A 22745-nucleotide genomic window follows, 5' to 3' on the forward strand; every position below is an offset into this window, starting at 1 on the left:
GCTCACATGCGATACGCGAATAGGAAATATCGCTTTATAAAAAATAACGTTAAACAACATTTTTTTTATGTATATAATATAATACGTATAAGGCGGTTGGATGTCAGGCGAAAACGCCGTCAACGATAATCCATTGCATATGTACCTCTAAATGTAAAATGAGTGATGAATACTCTCTTTGAATCGTAATCTATCGAATAAACTACTGTATTATAATAACGCGATAATAAATACGGCTGAGCAGATGTACGCGATACTCGGAGTCTCCTACACGCGTAAGTATTCTGACTCGCCATTCCGCTTTTTATTATATTTTGTATTAGAAAACAATTCGTCGTCGCGAATGAATTATTTCTTATGCCTATAATATGTCGGGTCTACTGCGATATTTCCATTGTATTATAATCGGTCACCGCAAAAACAATACCTACGCTATTATATTTCGACGATATTTCGAAAACGTAATTATAATTATTATTAATGAATTACCGTTGTACGTGCCAAATGCCATTAAAATATCATCGTCACATACGATTTATTATTATAATAATATATATAATATGCGAATCCCGTATACGGCGATATTATACACCGATACAAAATAATGTTATCGTTTTACTTGTATTTATTATTAATTATTAATTGTATGATATTTGGCGATCGTCCGAGACTCGCTAATTGTATTCTGCGGTGGTTCGCACGTGCGAACGTGCGGGCGATGTATATGCCTAGTCGCGGCAGAGGCAAGAGAAGCGCACGGCGATGACGTCGTCCAACTGTCATACACGCTCGCGAATCGTGATTTCCGTCTGAATATATTTCGACAATTTTTTGCAAGGTAATATTATTATTTTTAGGCACGACGAATACTCTTCAACGCCTAAAGTAAATAATACATTGACAGTGGTCATACCCGTGGCTAATATAATACGTGCAAAACTATTATTAAAATTAATATTAAATTTGCGTGGCACACTATTTTTGGCATAATTTATTTTGTTATTATAACGTACGAACTATTAAGATAAACAGTATTAAAATAATTTTTACAAGAAATCTAAAAATAAAAATTCTGATACGGAACTTAAAAGAATTTTATAAATTTAAAAATAAATTGTTTTTATTTATATTTCTGATTTTCCTATAATCAAAGTTCGGCTGTTATTCGATTGGTTGTGTGACTAGCTATGTCACAGTTTCAGTAGTTAATAACTTGGTAACTAAATTATTTTATTTTATTTTTTTATGAAAATAATGATATTACTGAATACTTATTTGTACGTGGAGTTAAGAGAGTTTTATATTATGTAAATTATAAACTCATAACTAACATATTGAAATTTATTAAAACGTTGTATAAAAAATATTACGAAATATAATAGGTAAGTAGGTATTAAGTATTAACTATTATGTATGAATAGAGCATATATATAGTATAAATGCAATATTTATGTATATAAAATGGAATATTTAGAGTATTGTGTTATTATATTGAAAATACCCTTACACCTGGACTGTAACTTATACATTAATAATATAAATCCTTTATTGTTTTATCAAAATTATAGAATTTGGCAACGTTGGTAGAAAAAAAGAAGCGTACTCAAACGTAATATTAATTATGTTGGTCTGATAAGGATCGCGTGTTCAATCGTATTTTACTGCAAAAAATTGACAAACGTTACCTATAATAGTTTTATCGCGAGATTGACAAAAACACTGCGATAAGACGTAGGATATGTATATCCATACATAGATCCAACCCCCTTGACCCCCCCGCTTGGCGCCGTGCCTGCTCGGCAGTTGCGGAAGCATTTCGAGTGATCGGAGGTATAATTACCTATTAGTAAATTATAATAATAACTTGTAAAGACCGTTAAGTGTGTGATCTTTATTTTGACGGGTTGGATATATAGCGAAGGAAAAACCTATCCACGTGAAAAGTGACTATTTACGTTCAAGGACATTGTGTATTATCATATAATATAGACTGTACGAGCTATTGTTCAAAGTGCCGGCAGGACTAGCAGAGAATCGAATTACGCAGGACTAGAAACCGATATCCTTGAAAATAAAAACAGGCACCTATAGAAAAAATGAAAACTGGTCCGCGTAAAAAACAAAAATTAGTAATCAAAACTGAAAATACTACCGGAAAAAAAAAAACGAAAACCAGTAGTTAGATATGGGTATACAAAATCAAAATTGAAATTCCAATCCTTCCCCCGGTGTAGAAAAATTAAGATAGAAATCGAAAAATTTAAAAATCAGAAAACGAAATCGAAACTATAGAAATTTATCGGTTCCCAGTCTCTCGGGACTCGTATAATATCGCAGTACATGCGTGTGCGTGTCAGGAAGAGCAGTAGCAGCAGTAGTATAATATATTATACGCATATAGGCATTGAACAAGGCGGTATTATACATATATATCTACGGATTGCTCAGTTGCCGTCGTAGTATTTTTATTATAATAATTTATCGAATGGAGCTTTAGCGGCGTTTAGGACATGGCCATGTACGAAAGGTATAACATATTATTGGATATATATATATATATAACTAGGTGCACTACTTGTAAAGACGCTCTGGAGAGTAAAGTTCTATATTGTTTTAACGTAAATGTCGTACGCGCTATCCGTTTGTTCATTAATTCTTAATATATATAAATATATAATCCGACACAAACTCTAATGTTTATCTTATATTATTATATACCTATAATACAAATATATAATATAAATGGCATCTCATGAGGATTTACTGTGTTATAAATCGGCCGGTGTCTGCTCCCGTCGATTTGAACCAATATAGTATATTTCTGCGTTGGGACACCACAGAGCGTGCCCACATACATAATAATAGTATAACACATATTATATAAGTGTATATATACCATATAATATGATATAGTCATATTTATGTGGTGGATGTGGTAAGATATTTCTTTATTTGCGTCTAGGTCAAGTCCTGAATAAGATTTTCTAGGCTCCAAAATGAAATTTAAAAAAAAAATATTTATAATTGTACTTTTATTTTTATAATACATTAAGTATATAACTCGTGTTTAGTATTCAATTTCTATAATTTAATTTTCAACATATTATGTCGTATACTCGTATACATCTCTAATCACACTGAAAATAACAGTAAATTGCAACAAAGAAATTAATAATAAGCATCAAGTGTTTTATTTTTAAAATCTAATTTTTTTTTTAAACAGATATTTTTATTCATATTAAGAATTAAAAGTATTAGGTACCTAAGTATTTTCTTTAATACACGATATTGTGGCCCGGAAATCGCGCCCTCCTCTTTATTCAGGCTTGGCCTAAGTATTTATACATCATAACGTACAGTATACGTATTTTCTAACATAATATATTTGTATTTCTAGTGATTTAAAGTCAAAATATAACAAAATTAATTTTAATCGGTATCAACTCACTTCGTAGAAAAAAAACGAGTTTATCTCTACGTCTGTAAACTCGGGCGTCGCATTGACGTACTTCATAGTTGTCAGTTCTTCTTCGGCAACAGTGATGGTCTCCATGTCAAGTTAATACAAGTCTCGATTTAGGTATTAATATATATATATACTTTTTTTGCTAAATATCTGATAACTGTATTTTATATTGCCACTGTTGTGTCGTTACTCATCACTGTCGTTTACCAAGACGATTGGCTCAGGTTATTGGTTTGCCCACGTTGTGGATCAACCGATCGCCACTCGCCATTTCTCGCGTTGTATTCTAGCGACTGATGCATTTCTATAAAAGAAAAAAAATAACAAAAGTTAGAATAAATAATTACAAATCAATTGAAAAAATCCATCTGAAGGGTATAGATGTGTATAGATATTAAATAATATCGATTACTGAAATTTCTCATTTCTTCCAACTCTATTATCCTAGATCTATTTACCTTAGTAAAGCATGTTAAACAAACCCAAAACTACTTGGAAATAAATAGTACAAAAAATCCCAAGAATGGTCCTTAAGTATGTACCTATATCAGAAAATCAGATTTTGAATAACTGCATTAATGAAGAATAGAAAGGGAGGGATGATCATGCTTGGTGATTTACTTTGTATATAGATTATTATATAGTTATATGGATAAGTTGAAATGTTGAATATTGTGTATAGGTAATCGTATATTCATAACTTGCAGCAGTGTAGAAACCGTTTTTCATTATCAGAATCACCTATCAGTTACGATAACACTTGCGTTTCCCCCGACCGTCGTATATTTCGTATTATATATATGCAATATGTACACTTACACATAATATAATATAATATTATACGCGTACGTAATAATAATACTGTACATTTATATTATAGCACGAGACACGAGTCGCGCCTTGTTACAGTATATTATCGGCTCGAGCCGCATTTATACAAGTAAATAAAGTCTCCGTATATCGTTACGCGAACTGCGAAGACTATTATAATAACGTAGTGGTACCTACATTATAATGTACACATATTTAGATATATGGAAAATCTACCGAGTAACAGGAAAGGGCGCGGCGGCCAAAGAGAGCCGTAGCCGTGGAATATAATATAATATATATACCGTACTGCAGTAATAGCTGTGATGCAGTGGCGCGTGTAATAGGTACACGGTACACAGTTATTATATGCTTATATTTATATACACATATATCGAGGTATACATACACGTGTGTGTGTATATATATTACTATGTATGCTACGTCGTAGGATTAGGTTAGGTCTTATTGTATTCGCGGACAGTGCGATGCCGATATAATAATATACACGGGCAAGGTACGGAGGCAGCGCTTCGGCGACGGAGGCGAAAAGACATACGTTCTAAGGGTCGACTTTTTTTCTGCATAAAATAATATATGATGTGCATTACGTACGTGTGTGTGTGTGTGTGTGTGTGTGTGTGTGTGTGTACACGCTATTATACCGACCAACAATATTACGTCGTATGTGGAGCGTTACACGCGTACACTATGCGCACAATACCCTACATAATAATATTGTATGCATGACATGCATTGCATGTAGTGTGTACGCGGTCTGTTGTTGGTTCCGTTTTCGGTTCGGTCGCGAATCGAGTATAGGTTGTGGGTATCACCTAACTATAATTGTATGTACTCTAAAAAAATGTAATATTATTATACGCGTTAAACAATCACATACTATTTCGATCGATCGAGTGATATTTTATTTCCAAACGAAACCATGTTCTATAAGAAGTAATATTTTAAATGTTTATGTATAATGGTCAAAAACTATCTAACTTTATAACATAAAATTATAATTGTACTGTGTACGTATCCTATATACTATTTAAATTTTAAATATTTTATATTTATTGCTTTTATTTTGAAAAAAAATATGGTTATAAATTATAATTTAAGTCAGAAAAAATTATTACAGAGGTAGGAAATATTAGTAATTTGTCAGAATTACAACTTGAAGAGCCGGATGGCCGACGCCACACAACTGTTGGTTGGTGAAAGACTTACGCATTTATGCACAATATTTTGTTTACATGAATGTGTAGTGTTGGACATTTAATTTACTACTATCATATAGTTACTTTTGTTTGCTTTGAAATAATTATTCTGTGCTGCACGCAAAATACAATAATATTTTTAAATGTGTAATTATTTATAAAACCGCAAAGTCCAATTGTATATAGTGAATTATTATCAATTACATTAACTAAAAATTGTTAAATAAATTAAAAACCATTTTGATTGAAATAGGTGAAAAAAGCGGTTCTATTCAATTCAGTATGATATAAATCATAGATGTAACTGACTACCGATGTATTTGGATTAAAAGAAAAAAAAAATATCAACACATAGCCGTAGATAGAAGTAAACTGCAGTGGTTTATTAAGACCCCCGTAAGTTTACAGGTCCTAACATAACCTAACTTAACCGTAAGGATGATTTTAATATGTTATTACATTATAAAATATAGTTAATATTTTAGATGCATATTGGATTTGGCAATATAATGCAGTGTGACGTATTCTAAGAGAGAAAATTATGTCGTTCGATATAATATATTATAATTCATTAAATTACTCCTATACGCGTCATCGTCTCGCGTTGGCGTCATAGCAGGTGATCTATACGCGCGGATAACGCAAAATTAATGTCCCGTTACTGGTTTGAAAAACAAATTAGCAATAATAATAATAATAGTAACAGTCGGAATTGTAAAGGCGTATTATAAATTGAGTGCATATACGGAGTGATTCATGCTCACCCACATTTTCTTTTTCAATAATGAAGTTATTCAAATTTCGATTTTTGAAATTTGTAAATATACTTAAAAAGTATATTTTAAAATTATTGATATTTTTGTACTACTTAGGGAGTGTTAATACAAACTTTTATTTTCCAGTTTAAAACTCTACATTTTCAACTGTAAATAATTAAATAGATATTTTTTTCTAAAAATGTCTATACATCGAAATCAAAATTCAAACTAGTAGTTTTTGAGTTGTTTAGCTTTATTTACAAAGGATAATAGGTTCGTTCATAATAATGAGTTCAGAAGATATAAGAACTAATTTTAACATTTTAATAACTAATATGAAACTATCAATAATTATTATGATTATTTATTTGTAATTGAAAAATTATACATTCAAATGTTGAATTGGAAACATCAACATTAAAAAAAAAAAAAAAAAAAAATGAATGATTATCGAAATTTGAAAATATAATATATCTTATTGCAATATGACAATTTTTAAGTATAATAATGATATCTCAATAATTTGAAAATATGGTCTATATACTTAAAAGTTCCAAAAATCAGATTTGGAATAATTTCGTTATTAAATTAAAAACGGAGGTGATCATATTTGGCGAATCACTCTGTACATAAACAGTACACACACACACTTACATAAATATATAGTCAACTATATAAGTATATTATATAGGATGAGTGTCTTTGCGAAATTTTGTCGGCGACTATAACCCGTTGTGGCTGTAAATATAAATCTCGACGAAAGAGGTCAGGCGAATGTATAAAAAAAAATTAAACTATTCTCCGGGTGTATTATATATATAATATACGTACCCTGAAATAGTTAAGTTTTTTTATACTCGTACACAAATATAGACCGTGCGTAATTTTCTCTCTACGTCATTCGCATAAACATCCTTGTGTATATATTATTATATGTTCAGAACGCAGCACAGCAATTCGAATAAACGGTCACCAACAGTCTCCAGAACGACAGAAAAAATAAAAACTATAATCGTGCGGTGGCGGTGTCGAAGAAGGATTTTTTCGTTAGCTCGTGATCGAAAGTCATCTTCGAGACTCCGTCGCCCCCGGTCGAATGCAGTGGCTACCATAGTAATCGTATTGAAGTGTCAAAATTCTATTACAAGACTCGGGAACTCGTTTTTTATACTGTCTATAATATTATGTGAATAAATTTATTATAATGCTTCCACTACAGTTCAGTTCCCCGAAGATTATAATAGGTTAATGCGTTATAACAACAGAAGGTAAAAGTTTGTTAACAATTCACGGGTTTAAACGACCAAGCGATATATACGTTTTCAGAATTCTGATTGTCGACATCAAAGCATAGCGTATTATGCTATTATTATTATAATATATGATTAGTCATTAGATTTAAATAATTAAATAATTTTCCATCAATATAGTAATATCTATAATGAAAATAATTTCAAGAAAAATGTATTGTTTCCAAAGTGGCAAGTTATACATACCTATGTACTGTTAAAGAAACAAAAAATTTCAAGAGGGAACTCCCAAACTTATCGAAGTGTGTTAAGTATTCATTCATATTTATTGAACAATTATCTTTCAATTTTATCTTATTAAAGCGTTCTAAAATTGTTATAGGTGTAAATTGGTGGTGAGGCTTGGGGGCTGCTCAAAAATTTAAGAAGCCCTGTTAATATTTCCTAATTATTATCCTCTCGTAGTCTCGTCCATTTAATAAATGATGTTATTATTGTAATATTATTCACAACTTTATGTGTTGGATAATTTATATTTCTAGCATCTCAGATTTTTAGCCATTAATTTACGCTTATAAATTTGGTTTCATTTTCAACATATTTTAAAATTTATATTTAAACGTTTTTTGGACATTAAATCTGAAATTATTGCTCTACATTTTATGATGAAAATAATGATTTAACAACGAGTGGACTCAAACATTGCATTGTATATTACAATTCACAAACATACTGCAGTTAGTTCATAGCATTTGCTAAGTGCATAATTACAAGTATATGCGTTTTTGATTATGAATGTGCGATTAAAATACACAATACATAATATTCTATAAATAGATTGCTTATTCAATGAAAAATGTAATTAAATAAAAAATTGTGAATATGAAAAAATAAACAACGTACCCATAGAAACGATATTGTATGTATCAAAATGATTAAATAATTAATTAAAACCGTTTTGTTAACAATATAATAACAATGAATAACCATTATAAACCATTTTTTGTATGTTCTCGAAAATATCTATGGGTTAACACTTATTATTTTTTATAATTAATTGTTCGCAAATTTTCATTATTTCTAAAAAAAGGATCTATAATCATCGTTCGTGATAGTGACCGACGTACACATGTAGTGTCAAGTTTAGTCGAGTAACTAAATATTAATATTTTCAGCTAATATTTAAAATAGAAAAATTATAAATCTAATGTTTAAATGAAAATGTATAACCTTATATTATTTAATGTATTCATTTTATTTTTAAATCCCAAATCTTTGGAATTAAACAATAAAATAAAATCATTTGGTTTTTATTCCAATTTTCGAGTAGTTACAAAGTGTAGCAATAAATGTTTATACGTCCTATAACTTTTATGTTTATATATTTCAAACTTCGAAATTATAATAAATATAAGTATAAAATGTTTTATTTTACGACAGTAATTGTCAATTATTTTCAAGCCGGTAACTGCTCAAATTGTATCGCTGTAAGACTATATATTTTTTTTAATAGTGCATATAGGTGTGTGCCTATTGGAATAATGTTTATAGTCATATGCGGACCATCGGCACTGTTTATCATAATCATATTCAAACGGTCACCGCGGAGGCCTCCGCGAACGTCACTATAATAATATATAATAATATATTATATATTATTATAAATTATACAATAAGAGAGACCCGTTCGTATCGTCGGTAATTTCGCCATTATTATTCGCCGCCGCCTTTCCTATTATAGGAGATATATACGTGCAGAATTTTAACGAGATATATTCATCTTTACTTTTTGTTTCGTCGTCTCCTTCTCTGTCACACTCACCCGAGCCCGTGCGGGCATTATACGCGCTTATTTTTATTTATTTAATTTTTTTCGCCGCTATTTTTTCTTTTATTCTTTTATCGCGTGCGGCCTCTTCTTTTTCATACGTGTGCCAAAAACTAAATAAATAATTTCAAAAAACCACTGTCGAAGATGAAAATCTAAAAAAGAAATCGACGCGTGCGGCCCACTCTCTGAGTGTTCGCATTGTCGCGTGGTCTCGTCGTTTGTCGTAACTCGTAGGTACAACGGTACAAACGGTACTAGTAGATGTAATATTGTGTATTTGTGTACACAATACACATTCGTTTATATATTAATTTTTATTATCACGTCGACTGCTTCTCGTCAAATATCTGAAGAGAAGATGACGTCGATAGCGGGAAGACGCGTTTAGTCTAAACGTATTATTATATTCTATCAGACGACAGTGGCGAAAAATTATTATCTTGTCAATACGCATATACATAATATATACAATATATTATTATATTATACGTATATAATGTAATATAATAATATAATAAATAATTAATGAGCACGTTTTACCATGCTCCCTCCTGCCGTAGTTCGTATTCCAAAAAAAGACGTGAGCGATTAATCGTACCGTTTAAACAGAGTTTTTTTTCACCAAGTATATTTTTTTCCGTCCGGCGACGGCCGCGCACCGTATACATATTATAATACTATACAGCGACTCGACGTTGTCGTCGTTTACAATTATTATTATTATTATTATTATTATTATTGTATGCGTGTGCGTCTGTACACTATAATGTATATGCAATATAAATCATACCGTAAATCATTTTGCGTATGATTTGGGCGCGAGAGCGATTCTTCGCGGACACGCCCGAGCCGAAAAAAAAATCACACGAACGAACCCGCAAGCCCGTTGTCTGACTAAAGCGTATTCGATGCATATTATAATGTCCTTACGCGTATACCGACGAATTCGCACGCCAAGTCCGTCTCGGTAAAAACTTTTGCCAGGCATCGGCAATGGTGTCATCGAGGCACACGATCGGTCCGCCACCCACCGCCCTGACTCAGTGACTTCCGGTCCTTAATCGAATTCGGAACTATTCGTAGGGAAAATAATTGGTTACGAAACGAGTCATCCGTAATGTTCACAGCTACACGCGTATCGGATTGTTTATATTATGTACGTATTGCACATTATATTCACCGCACGCGCATATACATATTGTATAGTAATAATGATGATGGTGATGATGATGATGATGATGATGATGATAATAATAATATAACTTCTTAGCGGGAAACTTTCGCTTTAACTTGACGAAAGTAACACGTAAACTTACCGTGCACTTTAATACTTTATGCATCTGTGTGTATGTGTGTGTGTATGTGTTATATAGCTATAGTAGCGGCCATATCACGTTTCCCTTCAAAAATTATACGGACGGTAATCCGCGTCTTAACGTCACGCGATAATTACGCGAGTAATTTTAAGTCGTCTCCCGCGTAAGCACTCTGGTGATTTTACGAGATTCATATGTTAGGTACATTAAATACCTAGTTAGTATGCAGTAATATAATATAATAATATATAAGTATATAATATTGTATTTACGTGCCAACAACGTTTTGTTTTATGCAATTTATATTATAATATTTTACTCTTTGATATCTAATAAGACAATGTCTGCAACCGTTATAATACACGTATGTATACAGAGCGATTTATCAAGTATACTCGCCCAAATTGTTTCCTTTAATAATTAATTTATTAAAATTCTGATTTTTGGTATTTATAAAGATACTTAAAGGCCAGCATATTTTAAAATTCATGAGATTTTTCATATTAATTAAGGAGTGTCTTGTGACAATACAAATTTATGTTAATAAATTATTCAGTGGAAATTTTTTTTTCAAAATGTTGATGTACCTAATTTAGAATTTGAACGAGTTATTGAAATGTTTATAATATAAAAGATAATTTTCCTTTAAAGTGGTCATAAAAAAATAAAAATAGACGGGTTTAGTATTTATTATATCTGGACCATCATTTTTATTAGTTATAAATATTAATAGATTAGTATAAGGTATTATAATTTTCTCCTACTTCCATATAATACAAACCTATTATCAATAACCTAGCTACCATCCTTTAAATAACTTAAAAACTATTCAAATTTTGATTCTAATATTTTTACAAAACCTATCTGCTAAATAATTTAGAGTAAAGAAGGAGGTTTGTCATTTAAAAAATAAAAATTTGTTCCTCTACAGATTTTTAAGAATATTTTAAATTCCATAAATCCAATTTAGAATAACTACATTATTGGATATAAAAAGGGAGTGAGTTAATTGATGAATCAATTGTATATATCTACTCTATTCAGTATACACAATAATACTGTATAATATGTATTAACTATAAACTAAATTTAAAACTGAAGAGTTTTCGGCTTTTTATAGTTGAATTATAATTATAGCAATGTATTATATTGGTACCCCGTGGGATATAAAGTTGAACGGTCTCACTTTGTTGACAGTTTGGATTTTGGTTAATACTTCAAGTACATAATTATTATTAAGCCATATGTTTCTAGTTTATTTGTGGTTATAAGATATAATTCATAGTGAAAAACAGTTATATTATATGGAGCTGACTCAAAAAATTTACCGAAATGAAAAGTTGAAAAATGTGTTGCGATAGATTAGAGCAATGGACCTTTATGTTTCACAAACAATAACATTCCGCAGAAATTTTTATTTTTTTTACCTCGACACTTTTCTTCTATATGTTTCTGGTTACAACAACAATTAAATTTAAATCACACCATTGTTGTTGAATAGAAGAATCAAAGTAATTTTAAATAAATTTCGTTATTGACAAACACGGGCTATTTTAGTTGCACCTAAAATTTGCAATATTACGAATAAGATTAATTCTTTAAAAATTTAGGTGATATAGTTGATAATATATATTCGCCATGTTAGCTTATGCTAACAATATGTAAATAAATTCAAAACTATATTTAATTAAATATATTTCTGATATTATAATGATCGGATTAGTAACTAAAAAAAAATTAACTTATAATTTATCTTTCTTTTTATTACGTCGAATAAAATATATTTTTATATATAATACAAGTACATATTCATGGATATGTTTAAACATCGTTAATTTCAATAACCAGATACAAGTACACAAGAAGAATTATTTACCCCGTGGCTCTAACAGGTTTGCCCGTAGTTATTTAATTAATATTTAATCTTCATTTTTTTTAATTTACTTATGTAAATTGATTATGTTTTAGGAATTAAGTAAACTAATAGTTTGACACGGGTTCGAACTACCGCAAAGACATCTTCTCATGGTAAGAAAAATTAAAATATGAGCATTCTAAAGTATCTATTATATTTATATATCTAGACGTAAACGTTCTTTATAAAAATAATATTTATAATGGTTTTGAATGTTGATTTAAAATCCAATGATCGATTTAGAACTTATCACTACTCTGAACATCAATACAGATATAAATTTAATACATAAAGGTTGTTATACATGATACACGAGGTCTATGAAACTATGAAACTATACTCATAAAAGTAGCACCATTTTAATACGTCGCATTCTATGGGGAAGTCAATCACACTATCTCTTTTTGTAGCGCGTTCGATCTGTGGCTGGGTCTTGTTTATAATCCACATTTCCCAGTCATTAGCAATAACCTTACGAGTATGAAAATTTCAGCAGAGTAGTTTCAACTAGCTTGGTATAAAAAGGCCCTAAAGTGTATTGCTAGATGTCCTATTTATGTCATTTACCGATTTTAAAATGAATATATTATTTCTAAAAGAGAATGTTCAGTTTTCATGCATGTCGAATGATGGCTACAGCAGTGATGATTTTACGTTGAATCCGTAGTCACTAGATAGTCAAAGTTGCCTGACGGTACGGTTCGAACTCATCTGGTAAGATTTGGTTACCAAACGAAAGTCGATGGACTCGATTTTTTTTTTAAATAGATATTATTATTTATTTTTACTAGAATAACCCTTGGTAACATTTATATTGAGAATCATATATTTTGTTATTATTTTCACACTTTTAGTGTGCATGATATTTATATTATCATATACATCGCATTCAATAGAAAAAAATATACAAAACAAATTTCAATCAAATATAAAAACGTATTAAATACTTAAATATGCCTGTACAATTAACAATGATTAAATTACAAAAATTAGTTATTATTTTGAAAAATAAATATCAAATTGTATGAAACTAAAATAATGACAACTAATAAGTGCCAACATGAAACGAAAACTTTTCTCCAAAATTTAAACTTTACAAGTTTTTTTATGTAAAATAATGACTTTTAAATATTTAGTGGAGCTGTATAAAACTTTTGAGAGTACTTTTATCTCCCTTAAATTTTATTATAAGGAGTAAATATATCGTTGTAAATCAAATATAAATCTTGTTCAGAATTGGAGAAACCAATCAAAATATATATTTTATAATTTTTATTATGATATCTGTTTTATAATTGTTATTACAATTATAAAAACTATTTAACTATTAAAAAAAAAAAATTAATTGACAATATGTCACCATTACAGTGTCATGGTGACTTAGTTTTTATTATATCATTTTGTATTTAAATATTTTTATCTTTATTATATAATAATTTAAGAAGCAACATTATGGATAAAAAATAAATTTATAATCAGCTTAAAATGATCAAAAAGTAAGTCTTAATGATAGACCGTAAAAATATTCTTTTATTTTTTTAAAGACCGTCTATCTAGAATAACCTGAATTTTACATAGAGCACGGAAATTACACAGGAAGTCACCCATCGGTAATATATATCTTTGTAAAATATTTTAAGAAGCACAAGCAATTAATAATCTCAAATCTCAAATTAGTATAGTTTTAATGTGGCTCATGTGCGTGTAATAATAATATATTCCATTTTGACCTCAGCGTGGGCGAGATGCAATATATCAAGTCAAAATTATTTATTCTTGCCTATGCCGATCTACATACATTATTTATATATTTTTTACCCGATGAGTTCTCACAAGAATCCTTTACTGTGACGTCGTCGCTAGCAAAAATCCTAAAATAGTCAAACACACCCATAGTCAAATGCGTATTTCAACATGCAAGGTAGTTTCCTAGTGAGCAATTTAATAAACGACCGTACATAATGTATAATATAAATGTATAAATGTATAATCGTATAATATTATGATTTGATAAACTATAGGTACGTCTATACATATTTAAATTATATACACGTACTGGTTGGTACACTTGTAAAATAAATACATACTTATATATGACATACGTGCGTGTGAATATATATCTATTATAATATATAGTTTGTATACTAATTAGTGGTTTTCGGAATAATCGTCATTAAAATATTAATCTAAAAATTAAATGGGATTTTAATATTTATTATTGATATAATATGAAAGTAATTTCACACGCTGAGTTTGTAAAAAAAATAAATAACGTGACAACGTCATTAATAATATTCTAAAGTTCATGCGATAGGGTCTATAATATGATTATTAAGTATTCGAAAAAAGTTTGTGGGATAACGCCATGATTAAATTATATTGGAAAATAGTCACTATAATATTATTATAAAGCTTTCGAAACGTAGTCCCTAAGAATGTATAATATTACAAAATTGATGATTATACATAAGTGTAATTTCGTATAATAGTTAGGTACCTGTAAATTTCACGTGGGTATATTAGGTTAGGTTAGAAATATTAGCAGCCAAGACCATTATATTTTAGATATAATATTCACAAAATAGGATTTTAAATATTAATTACACGTGTTTATTATATTTTTTTCCTTCAGATTTTGACTAGATTAAATTGAATTGTTTAAATTTGATTTTTTAAATCCAGTCCCAATAATTGTCTGAACTATTGTAAATTATTATGTAATGTGGTGTTTATTTCTTGGATCTTATATAATATGAGTATATGACATATAATATGATATTATAAACACTTAACTAATAATTATCAACTCTGTCGTCACCAATGTCAATTAAGTCGTGAAAAATAATTATCATTTAAAATACAATTATTGTAGGTATATCATTCAAGGATTTAGTAATAATTCCATGCTTTATAGTAAATTTGATCGATCATATAGTACTAATATAGTATACAGTGATTGGTATACATCTCGTAGTGTGTTGTATTAATTATAATACGCCAACGCAAATAACTATCGTAATTCTATTGTTTATCGGTGGCGAGTTTTCACGTTCAACGAGTCAATTACAACATAATAATAATAATATAATCATAATTTTCTATCGACGTGTTATAATTAAATGATTAATATAATATTATTACTAATAATAATTAAAATGTCAAATGATATAATAGATACGCGCCCGCTGTTTTTTAAAACGGCGGTATTGTACAATGAAACACTTGTAAGTTATTGTATTACGAGTAGTGGCCCATTTATGGGATTGAAAACTATGCAATTGCATAGGGTGGAAAATTTTTATTGAACATAACATTTTTTTAATTAATGAATTTTTAAATAATTATTATACCTAGGTTAAGTTACCTTTTTTTTATATATGAATAATAATACGAAAATCTTGATTATTTAAACATTTATCATTTGCTAAAAAATAAGTTGATAAAAACCATTAACTTAACTGGACTTAAATTAATAAGTTAAGTTAATTTTTATTAAGTATCATTTGTATAATGATTTAATATGATGAGTATCTGTGGCATACGATAAATAAATGTAAGTATTTTAATATCTGCAGCATTTATAAAATTCCATTCATATTTCCCAGTTATTTTATATAATATTGTTTAACACAACATTTTGAATTTTACAAGTGAAATAACTATCGGTAATTTACTAAACATCACCATTTGTGTTCATCGTTATTATTTATCCACTTTGAACAATCGAATTAACTCAATATATAATATTATTAATAGTATTATTATTATTATTAATTGGGTATCATATAGGCGCAATTTCAATAAAAAAAACTGAGGGTAGCTATTAGCTTCTTCATTTTCCGGGTATAGCGTTGAATCGTTGTCGAATATGATATTATAAAAAAGTATTTGAGGGTGCTAATTTTAAAATTGGGGGTGCTAATACACCCTAAGCCACCCTCTTAATTGCGCCTACGTCGGGTATATAAATAATATTATTTGTGCATACTAGACGATTATAGGAAGAAACGAGAATAATGACGTCACACTGATATAAGTACAAAGTTCGTGATCAAGTTGGTAATGTGGGTTTAGCGTGGGTTTTGACCTACGTAAAATAATGTATAATATATGTATCTACAAATTGCATAGCACGAACTGGAAACCTAACGATAAAGATATATAATAAAGAACATTTCATAATATTTTTTGCACAATAAAATAAGGGCGAGAAAAAGATAGAGTAGTGCGGTGGGGGGGGGGTAAATATAGGCGTATATATAATAACGCGTACCAGCATTTTTGAATATAATGACATTTCCTGAGGAAATTTCCGAGCAAGACTCAATCTTGTGATGGTGTAAAGAAGTTGGCCTGAGGGAATTCGTGTGTGTGTAATTTATGTGTATGCGAGAGAGATCGAGCTGAGTGTTCGCGCTGTGACATTTCGTATATAATATTGGCTAATCTTCTCGTTATAGGTATTATCGCGTGTGTCGGCGAATCTCCGGCCGACAGCTATATGCGGTATTACTGATATTATATTGTATATATTGATATATATATATATATATATCATTATTATTCGGTATTATATTAATTTTAATATGAGTAGTCAGCATAGTTGCGTCCATTATCGCTTTTCGAACGAAATATTACATTATTTATTTAGTTTTATACACGATCGTCGATCAACCGGATATATTATTTTCAAACTGCTTTCAACTGTGTTTGTATATTATAATAATGTATAAAATATTATGTAGTGGTTGTATAGTTACAAACACTCGATATAACTTAAAGTTCGCTCCCGCCCCCTTAAGTATACACTCTTAAGATTTGCCTATACGTATACCTATAAGTACATTAATAATTCACAATAGATACTCCTAAGACTTAAGCGGATTTACCGGATATGGATCACGATATTATTAATTATTGTATTGTATAACGTATGTTGTAGGTACGTATCAGTGTTTATTTATTTCATTTGATTTTAGATTTCATCAAGAACAGACCCCCCTACGGGTTATCGTGGTCAGAATCAATTTATTAATTCGACTTCAAACCAGGTTTTGAATGTTACGCCACAGCACTACAGTATTTACGTTATATTTAAATATGATTTAAGTTATAATGCGATACCATGAACTACAATACTCAGAACTGGGAAAAATCATTAAACAATTGATTTTGAATATGCGTTCCTATGGACCATACCAAGGTCTTCTAGGATCGTTGTTATCGATAATAAAAATGTTATGAGGGTTAACGGCGTAATGCCTAAAACAACTTCTTTTAACCTTATGATATTTCCATTAAAATATTTTTATTTTTTTTTTTTTTATTAAAAATCGATTTTAGACAAAAATTAAATTCTTTATAATGATTTTTCAAAATAAAAATAGAAGTTCTTATAAACATGATTTTCAAAATCATATATTAAAGTTATTTTTAATTTTTTTTTGAATATCCGAATGATTTTAAGTTAGCTCTGTCTAATAAATATAATATTATAATGTAACTTAAAATGTGTAGACTTCTTTTTAAGAGCTTATAAACCTCAGTTATTTCTCATGTAGGTATTTTAATTATTTATTTATTGAATTTAACACCCCAAAGGAGTAATGAGTACATTGGTGGTGCGGACTACGATTGCCACAATACATATTATATCGTTCGAATAGTATTAATATTACCACATGTTATGTACACATTTCGTATACAAACGTCACAAACTCAATATTTTCAAATTATTATGAGAATCGACATACGTATAGCGTTTGAAAATGTCATGAAATATAAAATTGTAAAATATTTTTATATTTTAATAAAATTTGTTATATTTTTTTTAATATGCTTCATTTTTTACGTACATTTGTAGTCATTAGTGATTGTTTTCTTTGATATTATACAAGTATTTAAAGTTTTTTATATTGACAAAAAACATTCAATAATGTTTAAACCATGCAATTATTAAATAGAAATACAGAATACTTACATTACAACAGCATAATTTACTTAATATAATAATATATAATTAATTTATGTGTTAAAAATATTTAATGTTTTACATTTTGAAGAAATATTTCAAATGTAGGTAACTACGTATAATATAATATTACATACATTGCCGTTGACGAACGTATTTTCTTTTTATTTAGCACTCATAATGACTGTTGCACTGGAGAGTATTGTATATTATGCAGAAAATTGCTTTTATGAAAGTACTAGTATGGGGCTTATAGTGAGAGGGATAAGCGCAGAGCAACAAGATTTTGATTATATTTTTGTACTCGCATGATGAGAAAAAAAAGATATTAATAACAACTGTAGGTATATTAAATTACCACACTTTGGATCAGACGCGCCACGCCACGACACACATGAACTACACGAGCGGATTACGACTTTAAAATAATAATGTTGTATGTACCGATTACACGCGTAGTCTATAATATGATATTATATGATACATATTATTGCACATCTCTTTATTATGCTTCCAATGATATCAATTTTATCACACATTTTTCAATTTTCATATTCTAACCCGTTAAAAAAGCTCTCAAGGTGGGGTATTTATAGACGCATAGTCGGTGACTTAACCGACGTTTACATACGTATATCAATATTACATGTTATTGTAATAAATATATTATTTATAGATAATAGTTTATATTTGTAAGATAAACACTCGTTTTTTGAAATTTTAAAATATTTTTTTCTTACTTAATTTTAATTTATTACAAAACATCGTTTTTAAAAACACATTATAATTTTACTGTTTTATCATTATCTTTACTAAGCTTTTTTTTTAAACAACTGTATACATGTTTAATTTCATATATTTTCTAATCAGAATATTTTTATGGGTTTTTTAAATATATTATATAAATCTTATTTCAAACAAATATAATTAATTGTTTATACATTATAATCATTAGCTTAAAGTAATTGAACATTTTGCAAGGTGCAGTCATTAGTTGTATTATTCTACTCATCTACACTTTAAATACGCATTTATAATTAATTATCTACTCGCTCTAAATTCTATTGTTATATAAAGTCATCCTCAGCTAAATTTTCTGTTTTGGAACAAAAAATAAAAATTGTAAGTCGTCATTCACAAAATATATAAACTTAAAAATTGTATTTATAAAAACAGGTAATAAGACGTATTGTACAATAATCAAATTAGGTAAGTAGTTAGAAAAAAAAAATGTCCAAAAACGTTAATAATTTTTGAGAAAATGAGTGTTTACCTTTTTAAAATAATCACATTGTACATAATATATAATGTCACGGGGAACATGTCATCGGTGTTGTGTCGAGATTATCTGCATCGCATTCGAAAAAGCCGGTCGAAATCCACCTTGAGATTTTACTCGCTCTCTCAGAACACATTACAATATTATATAGATCCGCCAGACGTCTTGTCAGTCGTCCGTCTGTCTGATTGATATTTATACGAACACGTCGTGTGCTGTTTTATTCACTTACTTTACACATACACACACACACACATGGTGTATGTAGGTGCAGCGTGCATTACGTATAGGTACATTATACATTTTAATACGGAAACGATTTTTCTCACTTTGCTAGTAAATCGAATTCGTACATATAATACATTTTATGTGGAGATAGTCGGACCTTCTTTTGCGTTGCAATTTACATAATATATACTGATATTCACTGTAGTGTATGGTGACAATATACACACGTCGTCACGTATAGGTACGTACAGGTGACCGATCGTGATTGCAAAGTAACGCTTTCAATAAGGTTGGTTATACAATTAGGAAAGCTTAAATTTATATAAATAGACATTGAAATAATATAATACTGTAGGGAGGGAGTATTTTAGATTCTAAGTTGAATTTTTATTGATTTTAATGATTTTTGTAATGATGTATTTTTAATTTTTTTTTTGTACCGATACACGATAAATAATTGTCAATAAAATGCTTTGATTTTCAAAAATGGGGATTGTTTTGGACATAATATTGTATCTTATTTGTACACTTTAGAAATGTCAAACTTAAAAATGTCCAGTACCTACTTATTTTTATAGTTGGAAAAAATAAACAAAAAATTAATTAACATTTTCGACAAAATTAATTTTGTTTTTTTAATATAACTCGCAAACAAATAATCAAATAATTTGAAATTTTCACCGAATATTTTTATTATTGTTTTCTATTAACAATAACAATTTTAAAATATTTCGACCATTTTTTAGGTATTTATAGAAATTTTCAATATTTTTAGTTGTTTTTTTAGTTTAGTTTTAATGAAAAATTGTCATTATTATTTTTCTATAAATGTCGGCACGGGCAGTGTACGGTGTCCGTGTAGGCGTGTAACGGTGTTCCGTTTCAAATGTGGATAAAAATGTATTTAAAGACTATAATACAATACTTATTGAATGATATTTAATATTATTTATTACATTAAATAAAAAAAAAAATACGTGAGTTATAATAATATACCATCAATTTTAAAGTTACAAAATTCATGAACTGGTCTTATCTTAGGTATATATCATAGGCATTTTTATTTATCACTAGAGAATAATTATGTTGTGTTCAGTACGCTCGTGTCCTCTCTACTCTTCTTCGTCCTTTCATTCACCCCGATCCCTCTCGACCTGCATGTTAGATCTACATGTCGAATACTCGAAGATAATATATACGCACGGTTGATTCAAACCACTTAGCGTGTGCTGTTTGTATAGTTCATTTTGTATTTATCGAAGTGGACGTGATACGCGGCTATAGTTAGGAAGAGAGGCGTGGGATCGAATATTATATTATAATATATCAGCTGAGACGTCCGAAGAAGTGAAAAGTACAAATGATTTACGTGGTCTACAGGAGAAAAATATAATGACAAACGCACGTTTCACGTAGAATTCAAATCTAAGAACGTGTATCGTGTGCAAAATTTTCTCAACGCATGGTTCTCCTTATCACTGAAACTCTTTATAAACACCTTTAAGGATTTTTTTCAAATAAGGCTCGATTTCTTTTTCTACTACTCGTCAAATCTTTTATAGAACAGCCTGAACAGCAAACCGCGGCGTGTATATTACGGCCGAAAAAATAACTTATCAGGGGCGAACTGGTATATATCGGGAAATCGTGAATTTTGCAGCCAATAGAACAATTTTCACGTAGTTGAATGTTTAATTTTAAATTAAAAATTTGATTTTTAAGTATTCAATTAATTTATGACTTTGTACTGCATTTGTTGCCAAAAGTGCAATAGAATGATTGTTGGTACCTATACGTAATAAGTACATTTCATAGAACCTTATTTTATTATCACATTTTTGTGTGTCGCTGTGATTTATATTTTCAGGATTAAATTATATTATTTGTAATTGTCCTGTATATAAAATATTATAATGTACCAGTAGTTAACGCAAAGGCTTTTCGCAGATTTTATGGAGCATAATATATTAACATTATAGGTAGACGATGGAATATAGAAGAAAACAAAGTATATCACACGCGCCGGTAACTTGAGTTTCAATTATTATTATAATTACTTTTTACACGAAATGTTGTCTAATCGTTTTTTTTTCAATTCAATTAGAATATATTTGTTGTTTAACAACACAGGTGACAGTTAAAAGAAGAAAAATAAAATCGTACCATGAATACACAAATTGTTGATGAAAACTGTTATGGACGATTACAAAAGAACCTTTATGTCTGCAACGGTATATAATAAAATTATATATAAATTTTAAAATTTACATATCTACAGAAACATGCGATTGCGTTGTAGTGTATATAAAAACCTATTGTGTCTACCTATTCGCATATACGCATTACATTATATCGTGTTAATTTGAATTTTTTATTTTTATTTCAAGAGCTGTTCATACCTTTTGGCATTACACCTCGATGATCGCAACTATAAATTATCAACATTAATTTAACACGTGCAATGAAATTAATTGTTTCGTGTAATATATTATTGCGGTACGATATTTTTTTGCGCGTTTTCACATCGGCGATACTTTGTAAAGGACTACGGTGCTGCGACCGCCGTCGGTGAATACGCCATAATGATTTATACATCGTGTTAATCGTCATCTAGTCGTCGTCGTTAATTATCGCAACGTTATTATAATATTATTATAATATGCGTACCCCGCGCAATAATGGTTTGGCGTATTATAGTACG

General features: G+C 29.2%; 1 protein-coding gene across 9 annotated transcripts in view; it reads right to left on the minus strand.

Annotated features, from left to right (window-relative positions):
• LOC132929312 (cardioacceleratory peptide receptor) overlaps positions 1 to 22745 on the minus strand; it is a 207399-nt gene that overhangs the window by 17093 nt on the left and 167561 nt on the right. For all 9 annotated transcript variants that reach the window (XM_060994579.1, XM_060994580.1, XM_060994581.1 and 6 more), the window contains one exon: positions 3449 to 3770. In XM_060994579.1, the coding sequence (XP_060850562.1) occupies positions 3449 to 3553 (105 nt within the window). In that variant the 5' untranslated portion in view covers positions 3554 to 3770. The remainder of the gene's footprint in view (positions 1 to 3448; positions 3771 to 22745) is intronic.

Source organism: Rhopalosiphum padi, chromosome 4 (genome assembly GCF_020882245.1).
Source record: "Rhopalosiphum padi isolate XX-2018 chromosome 4, ASM2088224v1, whole genome shotgun sequence".
Lineage (NCBI taxonomy): Eukaryota > Metazoa > Arthropoda > Insecta > Hemiptera > Aphididae > Rhopalosiphum > Rhopalosiphum padi.